This window comes from Dreissena polymorpha, chromosome 15, assembly GCF_020536995.1.
Source record: "Dreissena polymorpha isolate Duluth1 chromosome 15, UMN_Dpol_1.0, whole genome shotgun sequence".
Taxonomy (NCBI): domain Eukaryota; kingdom Metazoa; phylum Mollusca; class Bivalvia; order Myida; family Dreissenidae; genus Dreissena; species Dreissena polymorpha.
This window is the reverse complement of record NC_068369.1, coordinates 27030242-27049261: the sequence shown is the minus strand read 5'-3', so window position 1 is coordinate 27049261 and position 19020 is coordinate 27030242. Positions and strand designations below refer to the sequence as shown.

At 34.7% G+C, this 19020-nt stretch overlaps 1 protein-coding gene across 1 annotated transcript in view; it reads right to left on the bottom strand.

The window, feature by feature from the left end:
- Positions 1-568: 568 nt before the first annotated feature.
- The window catches only part of LOC127859633 (coadhesin-like), a 33578-nt gene continuing 15126 nt past the window's right edge, over positions 569-19020 (bottom strand). Inside the window, exons 4-19 of the mRNA XM_052397138.1 lie at positions 15141-15228; positions 10469-10613; positions 9820-9831; positions 9125-9304; positions 8422-8601; positions 7939-8118; positions 6935-7173; positions 6603-6606; positions 6063-6242; positions 5129-5308; positions 4754-4933; positions 3048-3227; positions 2600-2779; positions 2246-2448; positions 1533-1686; positions 569-1032 (exon numbers count right to left, since the gene is read on the bottom strand). Of these exons, the coding sequence (XP_052253098.1) occupies positions 968-1032; positions 1533-1686; positions 2246-2448; positions 2600-2779; positions 3048-3227; positions 4754-4933; positions 5129-5308; positions 6063-6242; positions 6603-6606; positions 6935-7173; positions 7939-8118; positions 8422-8601; positions 9125-9304; positions 9820-9831; positions 10469-10613; positions 15141-15228 (2350 nt within the window). The 3' untranslated portion in view covers positions 569-967. The remainder of the gene's footprint in view (positions 1033-1532; positions 1687-2245; positions 2449-2599; positions 2780-3047; positions 3228-4753; positions 4934-5128; positions 5309-6062; positions 6243-6602; positions 6607-6934; positions 7174-7938; positions 8119-8421; positions 8602-9124; positions 9305-9819; positions 9832-10468; positions 10614-15140; positions 15229-19020) is intronic.

Here is a 19020-nt window from a genome sequence, read left to right as displayed (position 1 = left end):
TGTAAAGGTCAAAACTAGAAGGACAAAAGTTTTAGCCTCTAATATTGTCTTTCCACCCGGTCATCAAGGTAGACACACTACAATTAAAGACTGTACTAAATCATGCTTACATTTTATTGAGCTATTGCCTTTTCTTAATGTTAGTGCTTAGTTTTTTACAGATAATGTTTTCAAAAAAGGTAATATTTTAAAATGTCGTAGATCTTAAATTGCATTAGGGAGGAACCATAACTCTTTTTTTGCACTTTCAGATTTTGTCCGAGCTTATGATGGGTATCGAAAGAAAACTGAAATATGCGTATTTGTATTTTTAAAGACTTTATTTTAGAACTTCAAACATAAAAAGAAGAAAGACAAAGCATTTAAAATAAACGATACTTCTACACAAAGAACAACATCAGCTATTGAAAAGCCTAGAACATGTATTTATATATTAACATCGTTATATGTGTCTCAACCATTAAAGCATAGTCGTTATGTTAACGAATATGTGGTGATGTTGAAAAATGACCATAACTGTCTTTATCCGAATAATTTCAAGAACATCCGAATGACGTTATCTGTAAAAATGTACAAAAAAGTATATCAATGTGAAAAAAATTTGTTTTTACAAGCAGTAACAATCTTTTTTGCGAGTCTATATTTTTTAAACATCACGTGATTTAAGTGCTTTACACACGAACATTAAATGTGCAGATAAATAATATATAACGACAATCAAAAACGGATAGAATACATCTAAAATACAAAAATAGTTTTATAAATGTCAGATCAATCCAATAATACTTAATACTAATTACCTAACAAAATTATACTTGAAACTAATTAACATTAAACTGGATAGTATCAACCGCTGTTAAAATACAGACTAAAGTATTTCTAGTAAAATACACTGTATCGATTCATTTCATTGTTACAATTTAATACTCTAATTAAGGACACCTGTGCTGGTAAGTTTGTTTTATTATCAAATATGCAGCAAGTTGATGATCGCCATCATGACGGCCAATGTCCCAATGGTGGCCTTCAGAGCTGAAACATACAGGAGCCTCGCTCTAAATAAACATGGCTTAATGCTTGTGCGTAAAGTTTCATCCTGTGTCAGCCTTAATTATTTTTTCGCTGAAAAGAAACTCCCTATAAACGAAACATTCCATAAACATTGATAGAGACGTCTATGATTTGCCTGTGTAACATACACAGGCTAATCGAGGATGACACTTTGCGAATATTGACTCAACTTCATTTGCTCAGAGATAGGTTCAGATTGTTTTCTTTGGCATGTGCATGAGTTTAACTCAATTGCGTCTGAACGCAATCAGAAGAACACATCATGGTCAATCTTATTGCCTATTCCTTATATATTATCACACCGTATACATCGTACATATTAATCAGTTTTTTTATCTACAATATTCAGTGTCAATTGTGCTGAAATTAGTACAACAGAATGAACATTCATACAGATAAATATAACGTTTATGACAAAAAAAATCCTTAAATGGTTTTGATCAGTCACTTTGACTTCAAACCTTTCGCGTTGCTCTTGCAGGTTGTTGGACACTGGGCCCATGTCTTGCTTTCGTCACTTCCGTCAGCACAGTCCTCCGCGCAGTCGCAAACGAACAGGTCCTCAATGCACGTGATCGAGCCCGTCTTGCAGGCGAAGAAGCCGTTAGGACACTTCTGCTCGACGAAATTAAATTGTATGTGTACTCGAAGACATCAAATGACGTCAACGTAAAAACATGTTTAATAAACATAAACAATACCTTTAATGGTGTAGGATTTTATTATTTATTTTATGCTTTCCGGTGGTTTATAGATAAATATCAGTGAAATAAAACTGGTATTCCACTGTTTTAAACAGTGAAGAATAACAGTGAAAAATATTGATATTTGTCACTGTTTTACTGTGAAATGACGTCATTTTTTCAACGAAATGACGTCATAAATCCAGCGAAAGTATCCAGTTTAATTAACTCATTTACAATGTAAATAAACGATGAAAAAAACATAAAATAAAAAGAAAATTTGTTGGATTTGATGGAATATCGATTTTAATTCACTCGAGATCATAGAAAATATATATTTTCACTCGTGGCTGCGCCACTCGTGAAAATATTGTTTTCTATGATCACTCGTGAAATAAAATCGATATTCCACCGAATCCAACAAATATCCTCTATTTATTAATAGAAATAATGTCGAAATACATAATTATGCTGTACGATGTGTAACATACCTGTACAGAGTAAGCGTTTGCATTCGGGTCAATTGGACACTTCTCGCTGCTACACGTCTTTGTCTCCATCGCACTGCCAAAGCAAGGGGCACCACCGCCTTTAGGAGCCGGGTTGTCGCAGTATCGAACCCTCTGGGATTTTCCGCCCCCACAGGTTTTAGAGCAAACGGACCAGGCCTGCCATTTTCCCCATGTTCCGTCCACTTTAAGAGCAAAATGATATCATGTCTTGTAAGATCTATTCCAATTTCCGGCACATATTTGTATACGGACGATTTAAGCCATAAAGGTACCTTATGCAAAATGTCATGATCCTGCAAGGTTAATGAACCGTGGTATATATGGCCAATTTACCTTTGCACGGTACACCAGTATCGCAAACTTCGGAATCGTCAGGTGAACCAATAACGGCACAGGAAGCGCCGTCGTACTGCGGCTCCGGGTTGGTACAGGTTCTTGTGCGGTTGATGAAGCCAGACCCACACTCAGCTGAACATTTAGACCAGCCAGACCAGTCAGCGTATCCTCCATCGACTTAAATATAAAATAATGTATGATTACAATGATTAAATTATATTAAATATTATGTCAAGTTCAAAACATATGAAGTATTATGCTTGATTGCATCCGTTAACAATATGGTTCAAACTTACTCAGACTCTTTGTTTACCATCGTATAACAATATTTGGAAATATTGCTATGATATAAATTAATAGTGATGTATGCGAATAATAATAATACGTTTATTGACCTAGCTCAAGTAATCGATATATTGATCTCATTAAGATCTAATTGACACACTTGGACACATGATTCCCGCGTCGCAAGCTTCTTCTTCGTTGTTCGCCCCAAACTTGTCGCAATTTGCCCCATTGTGCAGCGGTGTGGGGTTAGAGCACGTCCTTGACCTTGACATTGATCCTTTTTCGCACGTGACTGAGCACGCTGACCACATTGTCCAGGAAGTGTAGCCACCGTCGACTGAAATATTAAATAAAGCGTTAAATAGATAAGCTTTGCTCTCTTCATCGGTAGAAATGTATATGAGCAAACTCGGATAACACAATTATTAAATGGCGTCTGCGCGTTCTTGGTCAAGATTTTGCAAATAACTAATCGCAGTCGCGACACGATACGGTCACATATTTTACCAGGCATTTGAATGTCGTTTAAATGAAGGCTCCATGATAAACTTATTATGGATCATTGTTATTGGTAATTCTAACTTGGCAAATTGATTACACGCGTTTATAAAACCACGTAGAGAGCTAGACGGTGCAGATATCGGTACTTCTCTCTCACCAAGTGTCAGTAAGTATACATGTATGCATGTGGCGAATTACGTACCAAAAGAGTTCTAAGATATGTAGCCACCATTACTCCCATTATTTTCATTGCCGTGACCGGCGCAATCTTACTTAAATGTGAGACTCGTTGTATACATCATCTGTTAATATTTCTGGTAAAACAAATGGTAAGTTGGCAACCAAATTGGAGAACAATATCATATTTTATGACAAATTATACTTTAATATTGCAACGATAATCAACTGTTGTACAATTGTACTGTGCATTACCATGTACACATATTATCCATTTTTAGAACATCTAAAGGGAACGTAAGAAAGGTATGCGTAGTTTTCCTATTTGATGATATATTACTTATATATATGAAAAACACTTTTAATAATCAAATATTCAAATTAAAGCGAGTATATACAATTTTGTCAAATATAAATGATTTTATATAAGATGTGTAAAAAACTTATTATATATACCTTTCAATATAAAATAAATTAAAAGTTCAGAAGAAGATGTGTCGAATAATGCGAAATAAGCAAGATATTTAATTCTGAAATCGAAAACGGCTGTACAGTCGAATTGGCCAGCATGTATATCATTCATGTACGATGTGAATCTAAACTTAGTTTAACGGTTCATTTCAAATTTCTGCAAAGATATTTATTCATACGACACACGAACACTAAATCTGGTCCTAATAAAAAGACGAATGCTTCGGTTATTGTAGGAAAATATGTTTGTCACAATCGACTCTGGGCGCTGATTTGTCTTTGCTGCATTTTAGGAAATTCGTATTTAATGTATAATTGTTCGTGCCTAATTTGTGTTATTGTAACGTATTTAATAAATTTATTATAATTAACACATATAAAAATCGTTTATACTCGCTTTAAGCGTTTTATGAACAACGAATATTCAGGCTACATAATGAATTACTAAGACAATACATGCCGATGTTCTTTAAAATATAATATAGGTCTGCATAAATATTCGTATTTTTATACAAAATTGATGGGCCAAGTTGACCGCATGAATGTCATTACACTTAAGTGGCAACGAGTTTCGTACTTAAATAAGACGAATACGACGCTCTTTGTAATTATGGAAGAATTCAAAAACACATAAGGCGTTTTTAATTCGCAATAGTTTTGCAATATACCACAACAATTAATTAATAGTACCAATAGCAGTTGGGGAATACATACTGGGGCACATAATTCCGGCATTACAACTCGATGTTTCAGACGCCGCTCCAAGGGAGTTACAGTTTGCGCCATTGTGCTGAGGTGCTGGATTTGTACAGGATCTTGATCGGATTTTCGTGCCGTCCTCGCACGTGACAGAGCACATGCCCCAAGCGCTCCACGAGGTGTAGCCGCCGTTTACTGAAATTGATTAACTTAACTTTATATTCGTTACAAATAATGCACATGTAACTCAACGCAAACATGCGGTACCCCAAAAAGGCCCATTATTCAGCATAGATATCGAATGTCGCAGTGAAGTGATAAAGAGAAAACGTAAAAATGCCTACGACTTGTCAACAATTAACATCAGTATAAGCATTCGGGCATACTCACTAGGACACATAATTCCGGTATTACAACTCGATGTTTCAGTAGCCGCTCCAAGGGAGGTGCAGTCTGCGCCCTTGTGCTGGGGTGCGGGGTTCGAGCAGGATCTTGACCGGGTCCATATGCCGCTTGCGCACGTGACTGAACACGTGCCCCATGAGCTCCACGAGGTGTAGCCGCCGTTTACTACATGAATGACAGGAATAACTTAGAAAGTACTTTAATGTTAAATCGGATTGCGAATGTTATAACGTCAAATGATTAACAAATTTTTATAGTATATTGTGACGTATAATTATTTTTATGATATTGTGCAATTGTTTAGTTTAAGGCTAAAAACGTCTAGTTATAAGAATAATGCGACAATTTCATGAGTACGCCGAGAAAGTATTTTCAGCTCGAATATGCGAGAACAATAAAAATCGTAATCAATTAATGTGTTCACGATTGCCTTCCAAGATGATAATCTGTAGACAGGTACTTCTATCTAGTATTATACGCTTTTTGATGTGGATGCATTTTAGATATAAGTTTCTTTTAGAAACGTGAGTTAGTTCTGCAAGCCATAATGTGGCATCAGTATGACCATAACATTATTACCACACTAAGCACTTAAAGGCTGTATTTAAATAACCTAATTGTAATAAACGTTTTATTATTGTATCGATTTGTAGTGCTTTATCTCTTAATTAATGCTGATTAAACAATTAAAGGATTTAAATACTTTTGATAAAAAATGTATAAGTGGCTCAATGTAAACATTTTTCTATTGCATAAGGGTCCCATATCCTTCATGTGCATCGAGTGCTTTGGTTAGTTTGGGCTTATTCGTCCGTGTCAAGAATACAGGAACTATTCACAAGGGCAGAAGACTTTCTTAATTGGCAAGAGTATTTTAATACATATCAACATGAAACATATAGCATTTGGAGACACCTACTTGGACACATAATTCCGGTATTACAAGCCGTTGCTTCAGTAGCCGCTCCAAGGGAGGTGCAGTCTGCGCCTTTGTGCTGGGGTGCGGGATTCGTGCAGGATCTAGACCGGGTCCACGTGCCGCTCGCACACGTGACTGAGCACGTGCCCCAAGCGCTCCACGCGGTGTAGCCACCGTTTACTATGATAGGATTAACTTAGACGGAATATATTTTTGATTTATTTACATTTGCAGCTTCTGTTAATAACTTCTTACAAACCAGGTGAATTCATAAACGAAATGTATGTCAATTCACAATCACTAAGACACCAAAAATTTTTTTTTTAATTTTTGCAACAGTTTGTATTAGTATACCGTGAAAGTATGATTTTACACACATCCTTTATTTGGTTATTTAGAAACGGACAAATTGAATAAAATAGCTTATAATTATATTGTATTCGTCTTCTAAGATGATGTTATGCAGTCAGACACGACATATACAGTTTAATATGCCCTTTTATGTTGACGCACTTAAAATAGACTTTTGTAGACAATAACTTAGCTTTTCAAAACACGAACAGCTAGTATTTAAATGATTTGATTATGTTTTATACAAGTTCAATTTGTTATGAACAATTCGATATTGTATTTATCTAGTGTTTATCCCATTTGTTGTAAATATCAAACTCACAACATCTAATAAAATGCTGAGCAAACTTTCACAACATATTTAAATTGCGTAAATTGCACATCATGCCTAATTCAATTGTGTCTTTGCCGCTTAAAAGCTGCTTTCACACCGTGTTCATAGATTGACGCATTCAACGGAGAATGAACCGACGGGGTTTTCAATACATTTTTTCAATTACATTTGTCTAATCCTAATTCGCAAGATATTTGCAAGACATATCAGCATCAAACATGACATATAACAGTTGGGGATTCTTACTCGGACACATAATTCCTGAATCACAAGTCGATGTTTCAGTAGCCGCTCCAAGGGAGGTGCAGTCTGCGCCATTGTACTGGGGTGCTGGGTTCGTGCAGGATCTAGACCGGGTCCACGTGCCACTCGCGCATGTGACTGAGCACGTGCCCCAAGAGCTCCACGTGGTGTAGCCGCCGTTTACTATAACAGGATTAGCTTACGTGTATTTAATTTATTACCCTCTTTCATTCGTTTTAAATCATGTTTTACCAGGTGAATCCATACATTTTAAGTACTCAAATTCGCAGCAATCATCTCTACACTTACTGCATACAGTTATTAGAATCATGCGACCGTTTTTTATATGTGTACCCCTAGTAACTTTTTTAGCCAAAATAACGAAGTGGTAATTTGGGACAGGAGAAAACGAACTGTACAATAAAAAGGTTTTTACAATAACTTTATTCGCCATTGTCTTCCAGAATGACTGTGTGCATGCAGGCACGACGCATTCATATTGATAAGTTATTTGATGTTGACGCACATAAATAAGAAGTTTTTCAGAAAATGTGTTTGTTCTTTACACATCATTTTGATCACTTGAATATGACAATAGCATTCTAATCACAATAACTTAATTTAACGTTCTTCTTATATTTTATCAAAAGTGATATTTAAATGTAAATGAAATATACTACCGTTTGGTGATATCTTGTGAGTTTATCTAATATCTTCACATATAATCAACTAATTACATTTCACAAAAACCAGTTAAACAATTGAAGTCATCTAACAATTTTGAAACATGTAAATGCGCCTCAATAAAAACATGTTTTGCCGCAAAAAGGTCTCATACACATTAGGAACATCGAATGTCGTAATACCACTGAGCTACCGGCGTTCTTAATTAACAAGAGTATTGTAAAACATATCAACATGAAACATATAGCATTTGACGATACTAACTGGGACACATAATTCCGGTATTACACGTCGTTGTTTCAGTAGCCGCTCCAAGGGAGGTGCAGTCTGCGCCGTTGTGCTGGGGTGCGGGGTTCGTGCAGGATCTAGACCGGGTCCACGTGCCGCTCGCGCACGTGACAGAGCATGTGCCCCAAGAGCTCCAAGCGTTGTAACCACCGTTTACTATTTGATATAGAATTGCAAAAATTGAACATGTGTCTCAGCACAAACACGTGGAACCACTGCATAAACGCCCCTTACATACCATAGACATCGAGTGTAGCGCTTAAGAGACACAAAGCCGACTGTTTTTGTAAAACATGATTCATGCAGTACGACTAATTACTAGTAAAAACCTATTTTAAAGCGCAATTGATTTGCAAATAACGACTAATGACTAGTAAAAACCTATTTTAAAGCGCAATTGATTTGCAAATAAAAAACAACCAAATTCATCTGAGACATATAGCATTTGGAAACACCTACTTGGACACATAATTCCGGTATTACAACTCGTTGTTTCAGTAGCCGCTCCAAGGGAGGTGCAGTCTGCGCCCTTGTGCTGGGGTGCGGGGTTCGTGCAGGATCTTGACCGGGTCCACGTGCCGCTCGCACACGTGACTGAGCACGTGCCCCACGAACTCCACGCGGTGTAGCCGCCGTTTACTATAAAATGATTAAATTAGATTGTGTATGAATTCATTTGTGTACATCTGTGCCGCCGTTTACTTTGACAGTATTTATTGCATTTTTTATGATTGTATAATTCCCATGTTTAAATTGCTGTTAAAGATGGCTTACAAAACAATATAAAACCAATAGCGAAACGTTATTTATTTGTTAAGAAACGAACACAATATATTTATAAGAAGCGTTCGACAGTTGTGAACGAGTAAGCCGAGAGACGTTTGACAACACAAGTACACACGTACATAATGTGATTATGAATAATAACAAGAGAATGTGGAGTAAACAGCTTGTACAAATATCTTATTCGAAATCGTCTTTCAGGATGCGTTTGTGCAGTCAAGCAAGCCATATTTAATTGAATATCATGTTTTATGTTTCAATGACGACACTCTTTAACAAACATCCGCCGAAATGAGCCGCCTATGCCATAGGCTATGGTTAATGGTGCTTTACAGACAAGATAAAAAGATATAAATGATAATTTAATAAAACTGCTTACTGGGGCAGGTGATCCCAGTATTGCATGGCTGTGTTTCCGTACTGGACCCCAAAGAACTGCAGTCTGATCCGCCGTATACCGGAGATGGGTTGTTGCATGACCTAGTTCTTAAATTTTCACCGGAAGCGCACGTGACTGAACAAGCGCCCCAGCTACTCCACGTACTGTATCCACCGTTCACTGATTTGAAACAGATTGAAGAGATTCACGCTTGAAAAACAATGGATCTGTTCTTACTTACTTGCAGCTTATAATTTTGAAGAATGTAAGTAGCTTTGATTTTATTTACAAACAAATACTGTAATGAATCAACGAAAATGGCATAAATACAAATACATCGAATGGAACCTGTATTTTGAAAACATTAATTTGAAAAAAAATGTTTGATCTTCCGTTTTTACACCATAATATTTGTAATCCTTTGTATTAAAGAATGGTGTATGCGGTATAATGCAAATTAGTATAATTAAATAAAGGGAAGCAAACTAAGTGTTTTAAATATACGAACGCGTTTGGAAACACATACATCGGACTATTAGTTCCTCGCTGTTTTCTATGAAGTAACATCATAATCATATAAGTTTTCTTTGATAACATTCTTCTATATCATTGGAAAAGGATTTACATTCTTAATATGGATTACTCGCATGTTCATTTCGCAAATTGCAGCATGTATAATAATAGAATCAACTAACCTGGACATTGCTCTGAAAAATAAACAACAACAAATGTTAAAAAGCATATCAAACTCGATAACTTAGCAGCTTAATAACTAGCTTAGTATCTAACAATATACGTAAGGTAAACGCACAGCATTTGTGTTCACCTTTTTGACACAATTGTAGTAAACGCACTTATAAATAAAATCAGTTATTAAAATATTGCTGTTGTTTAAATTGCTATATTTTTAAATGTATTTTATGTTATCCATAGTTTAAGCAATGTTGAAACTTACTTATTTACTGTTTTATTGTTTGCTATATAAAGTTTCCTTGGTTGTTCCAATATGTATATGAAGTACGTAGAATTCCGTACATAAAAATATTTCAGTCAGTTAAAAGCATTGATTCTAAATGAATATATCGAATTGAAGCATTTATCATACCATGGTTACTTCATGAAGTAGCTTTTTTTCTAAACAAACAATATTTATGCTTACCTTTATTTGACTACCCGGTTGAAGATTAAACGCTAATAAAATAATTCGCGATAATTTGTCATATTGAATAATTGCCACAAAAAGTCATCGTTATCTTCATATTTAGTTTCGACCGATGAACATCATAACAAAGTTGTTAACAGTATAATTGTATTAGTACTTGAAAATTAACTAGAATGGCTTACGTCCACACTGACATCCAAGGACGTCAAATCGTATTGACACGTGCTGCTGCCATGAAACAGCTTGGATGCGCACGCATCGAGCGAACACTGGGGTAGGAAGCTGATTTGTCTTGTGCGAGTCTTGATCAGTGTTTCCAGGGAATATCTGAAACATGTTGAACACATTTTTAAATAGTGACATCAAGTCTCTTATACTCAAACTGACGTTACTGACACTTCACCAAGTGTTGTCACATTACAAGAAAAACACGAAGCAACACTGTTTAGAACAAAGCGAAAACAAACCCAACCTTTCAAAACATCCAACATGGACATCATTTTTATTTCATAAATCGAAAGCTTCAATGTATGAAATAAAAAACCTAACACCAAATCATGACATGATTGGCAACGGAAGGTTAACGTTGACATTTTCGTGGACCAGTTACTTAATGTTAAACGCGAATGGACTATTTTAAAATATAGACAGCAGTATGAGCAATATAATTTATGCGATTTATTAACAAGCATCAGTGTCACACTTACCACAGGCTGTTAACTCGAGTGATTTAAAGACCACGTATCAGTGTCACACTTACCACAGGTTGTTCACTCGAGTAATTAAATGACCACGTATCCGTGTAACACTCGCAACAGCTTGTCCACTCGAGATATTAAATGACCACGCATCAGAGTCACACCTTCCAGAGATTTTTCACTCCAGTGATTAAATGATAACGCATCAGATTCACACTTACAACAGGATGTCCACTCGAGTAATTAGATGACCACGCACCAGAGTCACACTTACCGTAGGTTGTCCACTCGAGTGATTAAATGACCACGCATTGAGTCACACTTACAACAGGTTGTCCACTCGAGTAATTAAATGACAACGCATCAGTGTTACACTTACCACAAAATGTCCGGTCGAGTAATTAAATGGCGACGTATCAAAGCCACACTTACCCCAGGTTGTCCACTCGAGTGATTAAATGACCACGTATCAGTGTCACACTTACCACACGTTATCCACTCGAGTATTTAAATGACCAGGTATCAGTGTCACACTTACCCCAGGTTGTTCACTCTAGTGATTAAATGACCACGTATCAGTGTCACACTTACCACACGTTATCCACTCGAGTATTTAAATGACCAGGTATCAGTGTCACACTTACCCCAGGTTGTTCACTCGAGTGATTAAATGACCACGTATCCATGTCACACTTACCCCAGGTTGTTCACTCGAATGATTAAATGACCATGTATCAGAGCCATTATAACCCCAGGTTGTTCACTCGAGTGATTAAATGACCACGTATCAGTGTCACACTTGACAGGGTGTCACGTGATTAGCCGGGAAAAGTCGACTTTTTGAATCTCGTAATTTTTTTTTAAAACTAAGTCTTATATATTTTAAAAAAAACGTGTACAGTGTAGTAAAAATGGTCCATAGTGTTTATCATTGATGAATATATGTTATGGGTCAAGATAAAAAGGAAACAGTAGATGAAGTAGTGGAAGTGAAAGTGGAAAAGTAAAAAAAGGAACACATTTTAAACCAAGAGGCCCGTCCGGAGATACACACGTTTCGGTGAGTCTTATTTTATCTGCGAGAAATGCTGTGGTATATGCAACTGTGTGTGTGCCCTCTCTAGCAATTGACAATAATGTATGTGTTCAGTGAGAAGTGTGAGTTGTGTTGCAAGTAACTCTAGTAGTAGTTGCTGGCATACTTGAAGAAAATATACACAAGAATGGACAGTATACAGAATAGGCTATATACTCTCAAAGAAGTAGAAAGGAAGTGAGTAGTTTTGAACAATTTGGTGTTTAGTGGCATACCGGAAACACGCACCGGTACGTTTAAAGATGCGGACATCACGCTACGGAGTCTATCAAAAGAAAATGAAGCTTGCCAATGAAGAAGCAGCCTCAATACAGTTTTAGCGTGTGCCATAAATAATAAAATATCTTTAGAAAAAAATAAAGTTTTTTTAACAATCTTAGTATCAATATTTCTGATTTTTGTAATACTGAAGCAGAAGATTTATGTTTTATTTATGACTTTAACCTAGAAAATTTCGTATTCCCTTGAACTTATCGTACCTATACCTGTTGAAGAAGTTAATAATTCAATTAAATATTTAAAACATTAAACATCTGGCAGTGATTGCATTTTGATTGAATATTTATTGAATGTGGTGATATTTTATCTGCCCATTAGTGTGACTTATTTAACGGTATCTTTGTATCGGTCTTCTTTCCCGATAAGTGGAAAGAATGGGTTATATTCCCTTTGCATAACAAGGGTACTGCAAATGATATCAATAACTCGAGAGGGATTACTCTAATAAGTTGTTTTTCAAAATTATTTTCCATGATTTTAAATAAGCGCATCGAAACGTTTTGCAATAAAAAATACTATTATTTCAGATGCGCAGTTCGGATTTCAGAAAGGCTATTCGACTGTTGATGCTATTTTTATACTGTCAATTCTTCAAAATTATTTAAATGAAAATAAACGTTTGTATGGAATATAAAAATACAAAATGGGCAGCTCCATGAGATACACATGCATGCAAAATATCAAGATGCTATCTTCAATATTGCAAAAGTTATGACCAATGTAAAAGTTTTCAGACGGACGGACGGACTGACTGACGGACGGACAGACAGACGAACGGTCTGACGGACAGTTCGAAAACTGTATGCCACTCTTCGGAAAAATAAAAAGTTTGTCAACAAAGTCCGTAGAACGTATCCGTATAGTATCGAAATTTATCTATTTTGCAATGTAAAAACGAAAAGATTTCATTGATTCTTCTGTTGCTTCCCAGTTGCTTAAAATTCCTTCACGTTGTTTTTCTCTCTTTTTTTTTGCTACATTTTACAGTTTTTACTGTTTGTTTAGCTTTTTTTTTGGTTTTATTTATATCATCTATCGACATTATCTGTATGGATTTAATTTACTTTCCCTTACTTGTGGAATAACAATAATCAATATTGCATACAATACTTATCTGTATAGCCGAACTTCATCTCATTGTATAGATGTATTTATGGTATGATTTATTTTTGCCAAAAGCATGTATTGCTGATTATGCGAATAAATAAACCATTAAAACCATTCACGCTAAAATTGTTAGATATTGGTTTTAGGTTCTCAACAATAAGAATATCATACTGCAAATTGCGTACAAACAAGCTTTGAACGATTGTAATACAGATTATACAAACTGGGCCTCAAATGTGAAAAACATATTCAATAAGTTTGGCTTTAGTTATGATCCTGAAAATCCAAGCGTTGTACAAGGTAATAGTTTGATTAGCGAGTTCAAAGGTAGACTTGTTGACAATTTAAAAAAAGTGAACACGATAAAATAAATAATATTTTTTTTAATGATGAAACAAGTTATTAAAGCTGTTTGGATTATGAGACATATTTAGACTTAGTTCCTAGACGTCTGCGATTTTTTTGCGTAAGATTAAGAGTCTCTGCGCATCCGTTGAGAATCAAAACAGGCAGATACGCCCAAAATAACATACCACGAAATTAACGCTATTGTTTATGTTGGAATGACTTGGATTTAGATGATGAATACCGTTTTATATGTTTATGTCGTTACACTGATTTAAGAAAAGAAAAATAAGCCGTATACTTTATATTAACCCATCTGTATATACATTCCAAAAGTTACTAGTTTGGTGTGAAAAATCAGTTATTTATAATGTACATAAATATATCTGAGAAGCTCTTCTTATAAGAAAAACGATCTTAAGTAAAACTGTTCACTAAATATCATAACCGCCTTTATAGTTAATTAGTATTTGTATTCGTAAATGTGTATTTAATATTATGTTGTTATACCTTGTTACGTGACAGAAAAGAATGTGTATACTTTAGTGTGAAGACGATGTACTTGCGTATCTGTCTGCCTGCCTGTCTGCCTGCCTGCCCGCCCGCCCACGTTTCAGAGACATACTTACACCAGGTTGTTCACTCAAGTGATTAAATGACCACGTATCAGTGTCGTACTTACCACAGGTTGTCCACTCGAGTAACTAAATGACCACGTATCAGTGTCACACTTACCACAGGTTGTCCACTCGAGTAACTAAATGACCACGTATCAGTGTCACACTTACCACAGGTTGTCCACTCGAGTAACTAAATGACCACGTATCAGTGTCACACTTACCACAGGTTGTCCACTCGAGTAACTAAATGACCACGTATCAGTGTCACACTTACCACAGGTTGTCCGCTCGAATCCTGAATGGTCACAAAATTCACACAATCATCAGAGTAATGAATTTTGTACGATGTAAAGTACTGAGGACAGCAACCGTCCCCGGAGTATACGTTTCTGCCCTGAGTCACTACGCCAGTAACAAAGCTTCTGTCCAGAAACTGTGCCTGCAATTTGTTAATATTTAGACATTATCTAAAAACTTGAATGTATTTGTAAGAACCAACGTGGTCAAAACAATAAAACTAATTAAACTTCGATAATGCATTTTTTATGTCTAACTGAAAAGGACGTTGTTTGAAGTTTTGTGGCAATCAATTTTTTAAAGTATTATAACTTACACTACTTTGTACACCGGTTAGAATTTCGCATAATAGGTCACCTATTTACGAACTAAACAAGTAAATGTTAACAATAAAAAGGTGCAGGGTACTCACCTGAATCCATTGATTCGCATCGTTTGTTTGTGCACTCCACGCACCCCTGAGGTACATCCCGTTTATAATTTCAGCCTTATAGTCAAGCCTGTAAATGTATTGGTTTGTTTGCTGTGTTTCTTGATATAAGACATAGCGTAAAACTAAGCCGTAGATTCATCTTTAAATGGGAATAAAACACATTAAATACGTGTTCGTTATGTCTGTGAACTCGTCGACGAAAATAATGTAGAGGAAAATGACATTAGAAATCATACGCATAATGCATAAAAACAAACGTATTTGGTCGAATGTTGATATATTAACTAACCTATGATAACATCATCCATCCTTCGATGTATTGTATGTTTTAAAACTCCAGAATTAATGTCAAATACCTATATTTACACCTTAACATATAAAATGTGTTTTCTGCATGTTGATATCAACATCATAACAATTAAATACATTGATTTATATTATTACTATTCTTATAAATAGACTACAAACATAATTGATAATATATATTTACCATATTCAACTACTGTGACTACATAACCTGTTTGATGTTGTTAACGTTTAATAATGTATCACAACTAAAGCGTTTGTTCTTTTTGTATTAATTTTGACTTTGAACAAACACTTTGTATTGAATATACTTGCAAGTATGCTGTAAAATGATAAAATCTTGCATCGACTATTATAACAAATTATAGATAACCTGGCTAAAAGATCTATAAATAAACAGTTTATTTATAGATAAAGACGGAAAACGGATTAGGCTACGGTATCACGAACTTCTCGAGTATTTATTAAAATAATAAAAGAAAGGCCTTTTTATGCATTAAACTCAATTTATAATTGAAATATTGAAATAAAACATAAACATTGTATACATGTAGTTTTCAAAAGTATTTAGTCTAAGAATGGAATTTCATAATGCAGAGGCTTATTTCAGGGAGTAAAGATGCAAATAATGAATTTACATCATCGGAACTTATATGCTCCGTGAATAGGCCCTGTATATGCATGTTAATTTATTGTTATATAACATAAAGTTACCTTCATAATATCAACATTTGTTAGTAAATGGCGTATTTTACCTAAACCACTTGTATCTGTGATCGAACGTTTTTATGGCTGATGTTCATATGAAGCATGCTATAGAAGCTAACCCCATACTAAATGGTACGATGGTAATACTGCCTGTACCAACACCGTAACGCTATGGAACGCCAATGCTGCCTTCTGATGGCACTGTTCTTTATGTTCTGTGCATTTACTAAGTTGTTTTGTGTAAACTACACTTCGTCCTGTAGAAACATAATTTTGTTCTGTACATGTTTCATTATGCTTTTTGCATTTGCAATATCGTTTTGCACTAACGACATATTGTTAGGTGCATACATCATTTCGTTCTGTGCATTCGTCATTATGTTGTGTGCATTTACCAACCCGTTTTGTACTGACTACATTTTGTTAGGTAAATACATCATTTCGTTGTGTGCATTTGTCATTATGATGTGTGCATTAACAAACTCGTTCTGTATTAAAGGGACTGTCAACCACGACGACAACGAAAAGAAAAGTTGTAAAATACAATATTTTTTCATATTAATTGGTTTATATTGATATAAATATCTAGACTGGTATTGATTTGATTTGATCAGCCCGATATCGGCAAAATTGTTTATCGGCCCGTCGTCGGCCCGATATCGGAAAAATGGCTTAACGGCCTGCCGTCGGTTTTATGTAACAACCTCAATAATACCACAAATACAGCACTTTGCCATGTATATAACAAACAACACATTTATCTTTTAAACATTTACTTTGAAAGGCATTTTGTCATAATAATATTAAAACAACTATTTTAATCTTCAAACAATACATGTACATGTAGATACAAAAAGGTTAAAAAATCAACAAATACGATACTTGTATATAGGAAATAAGGCGATATGGCCATGAATTACCATAACACATGTTACACAATATAAATGAAATAAATAACCGGCTAATGGTGCGGCATGTTATGTAATATTATACATTTGCATGTGACTGGCCATGAATACAACACAAATGTGAACGACATTTTCAGACAAAATGATTTTGACATGGGAAAACATGGAAAAAAACAAATCCTACATTATTTATATTAAACATAAGTTATAAAGCCCTTTTAGAGAAAAATTAGAATGCTAAATTTATAACATGAATTATGTCAGAAAAACAGGTAAATGTAATTCTTAACTATAGTAGCGCAAATTGTATGTAGAAGTCATATGTTCAGTTAAAAACCTAAATGAATACAAAAAAGAGTGAACGCTCAAAAATGTTAATTAAAGCTAACTTATTTAATCACACTTTGCTTTTAGATTCTGAATACGTTCCCTAGGAGACAACCAAAATAAACAAAATTAAAAAAAGACTTCAATTTTCCTTTTTTGCATCATTCATTACATTAGGGTAAGACTTAGAACCCAAAAAGGCATACAGGGTGCTGCTAAAAAGGAGCAGGCTGAATATTTTGAAAAGACATACATGATCTTAAATTTTATATCAAGGGTTGATCATTAGTAAAATGCATGAAATGTAGGGTTTTAAGTACATGCATCTGCTTCATTTGTAATTGAATATTTGCCAAAATGAATTAAAGTTTTGAAGATATTTAACAATTCTTCGTTGACCCGCCAGGAGGGGGACCATAAAGGATCAGGGTGCAGCACCCTCCTCTCTAGATCTTTCCCTTTAAAATGAAATCTATAGACATTTGGTTTTTACATATATTAAGAAAAACAAAACGAAAAATTAATCCAATAAATATAGTATATACATATTTTGCATTATTTATTAATTGTGATTTATGAACATTTGGTATTTATATACACTAGCAATAACCACAAATAGAATAAACACAACAAATATAGTAATCAATTTTCTTTTTTTCAGCACATATATTGCATTATTCATTCAATGTTAGTATTGACATTTCGCATTTATGTACATTTCCATTAATTGACATATTATTTAAATGCATATTAAACAGTTATATCATTTTTGTCTAGTTTTTACATTTGCATATGTGAAATTAAAAGTGTGCCCTCTTACCAATTAAACCTTTATTTACCAAATTTAGCCAACGACTGCAAGTTGAAACATTTGGTTTAAGAACTTTGTATTTTGCTGCATCATTTTCTTCATTAAAACCCATTATCATAAAATAGCAAAAGTAACAAGATTGTATAATATATTTCGATGCAAAAGTTAGGAAAGCCTTGAAGGGCATTGTTCACAGATTGTCAAAATGACACTATATGGCGTAGTTTATGAATAGTGATCATTTGAAATTGATTTATAAATTATAAAGTGTTACACACTCGAAACGAGTGTTACACACTTGAAACAATTTAATATATTGGAATAGCTTGTTTATGTTAATTCCGTTAACATTTGTAGAGTAGCTAGTTTCTGATAATTCCTTTAAATTGTGTAACAACACGTAGATCACTTATATAAATAAAGTATAAAAAGCAGACAGTCCTGATTGCCGAGTGGTAACAGCAAAAACGGTGTAATCCATGTAATGACGTACAATGGATCGAGCCTCGATAACGGCAAACGTTTTTCTATATATTTCTCGTTTTAAATTCTATTCATGTAATTATATTAACTTAACGCCTTAATATGTAACAATATATATATAATGAAACAAAGGCAGTCTAATTTTGAGGAAGACACAATAAAAGTCATAATATAAAGTTTATTAGGTAAGATTAAAATTGTAAACCGTATTAGTTGTAACTATTAACGCAATTAACAGTCACATAGAAAGTCAACTAAACATCATAATCTTCTTCGGCCATGGTTGCTGTCAGCGTCGATGGCTTGGTGCGCCCAA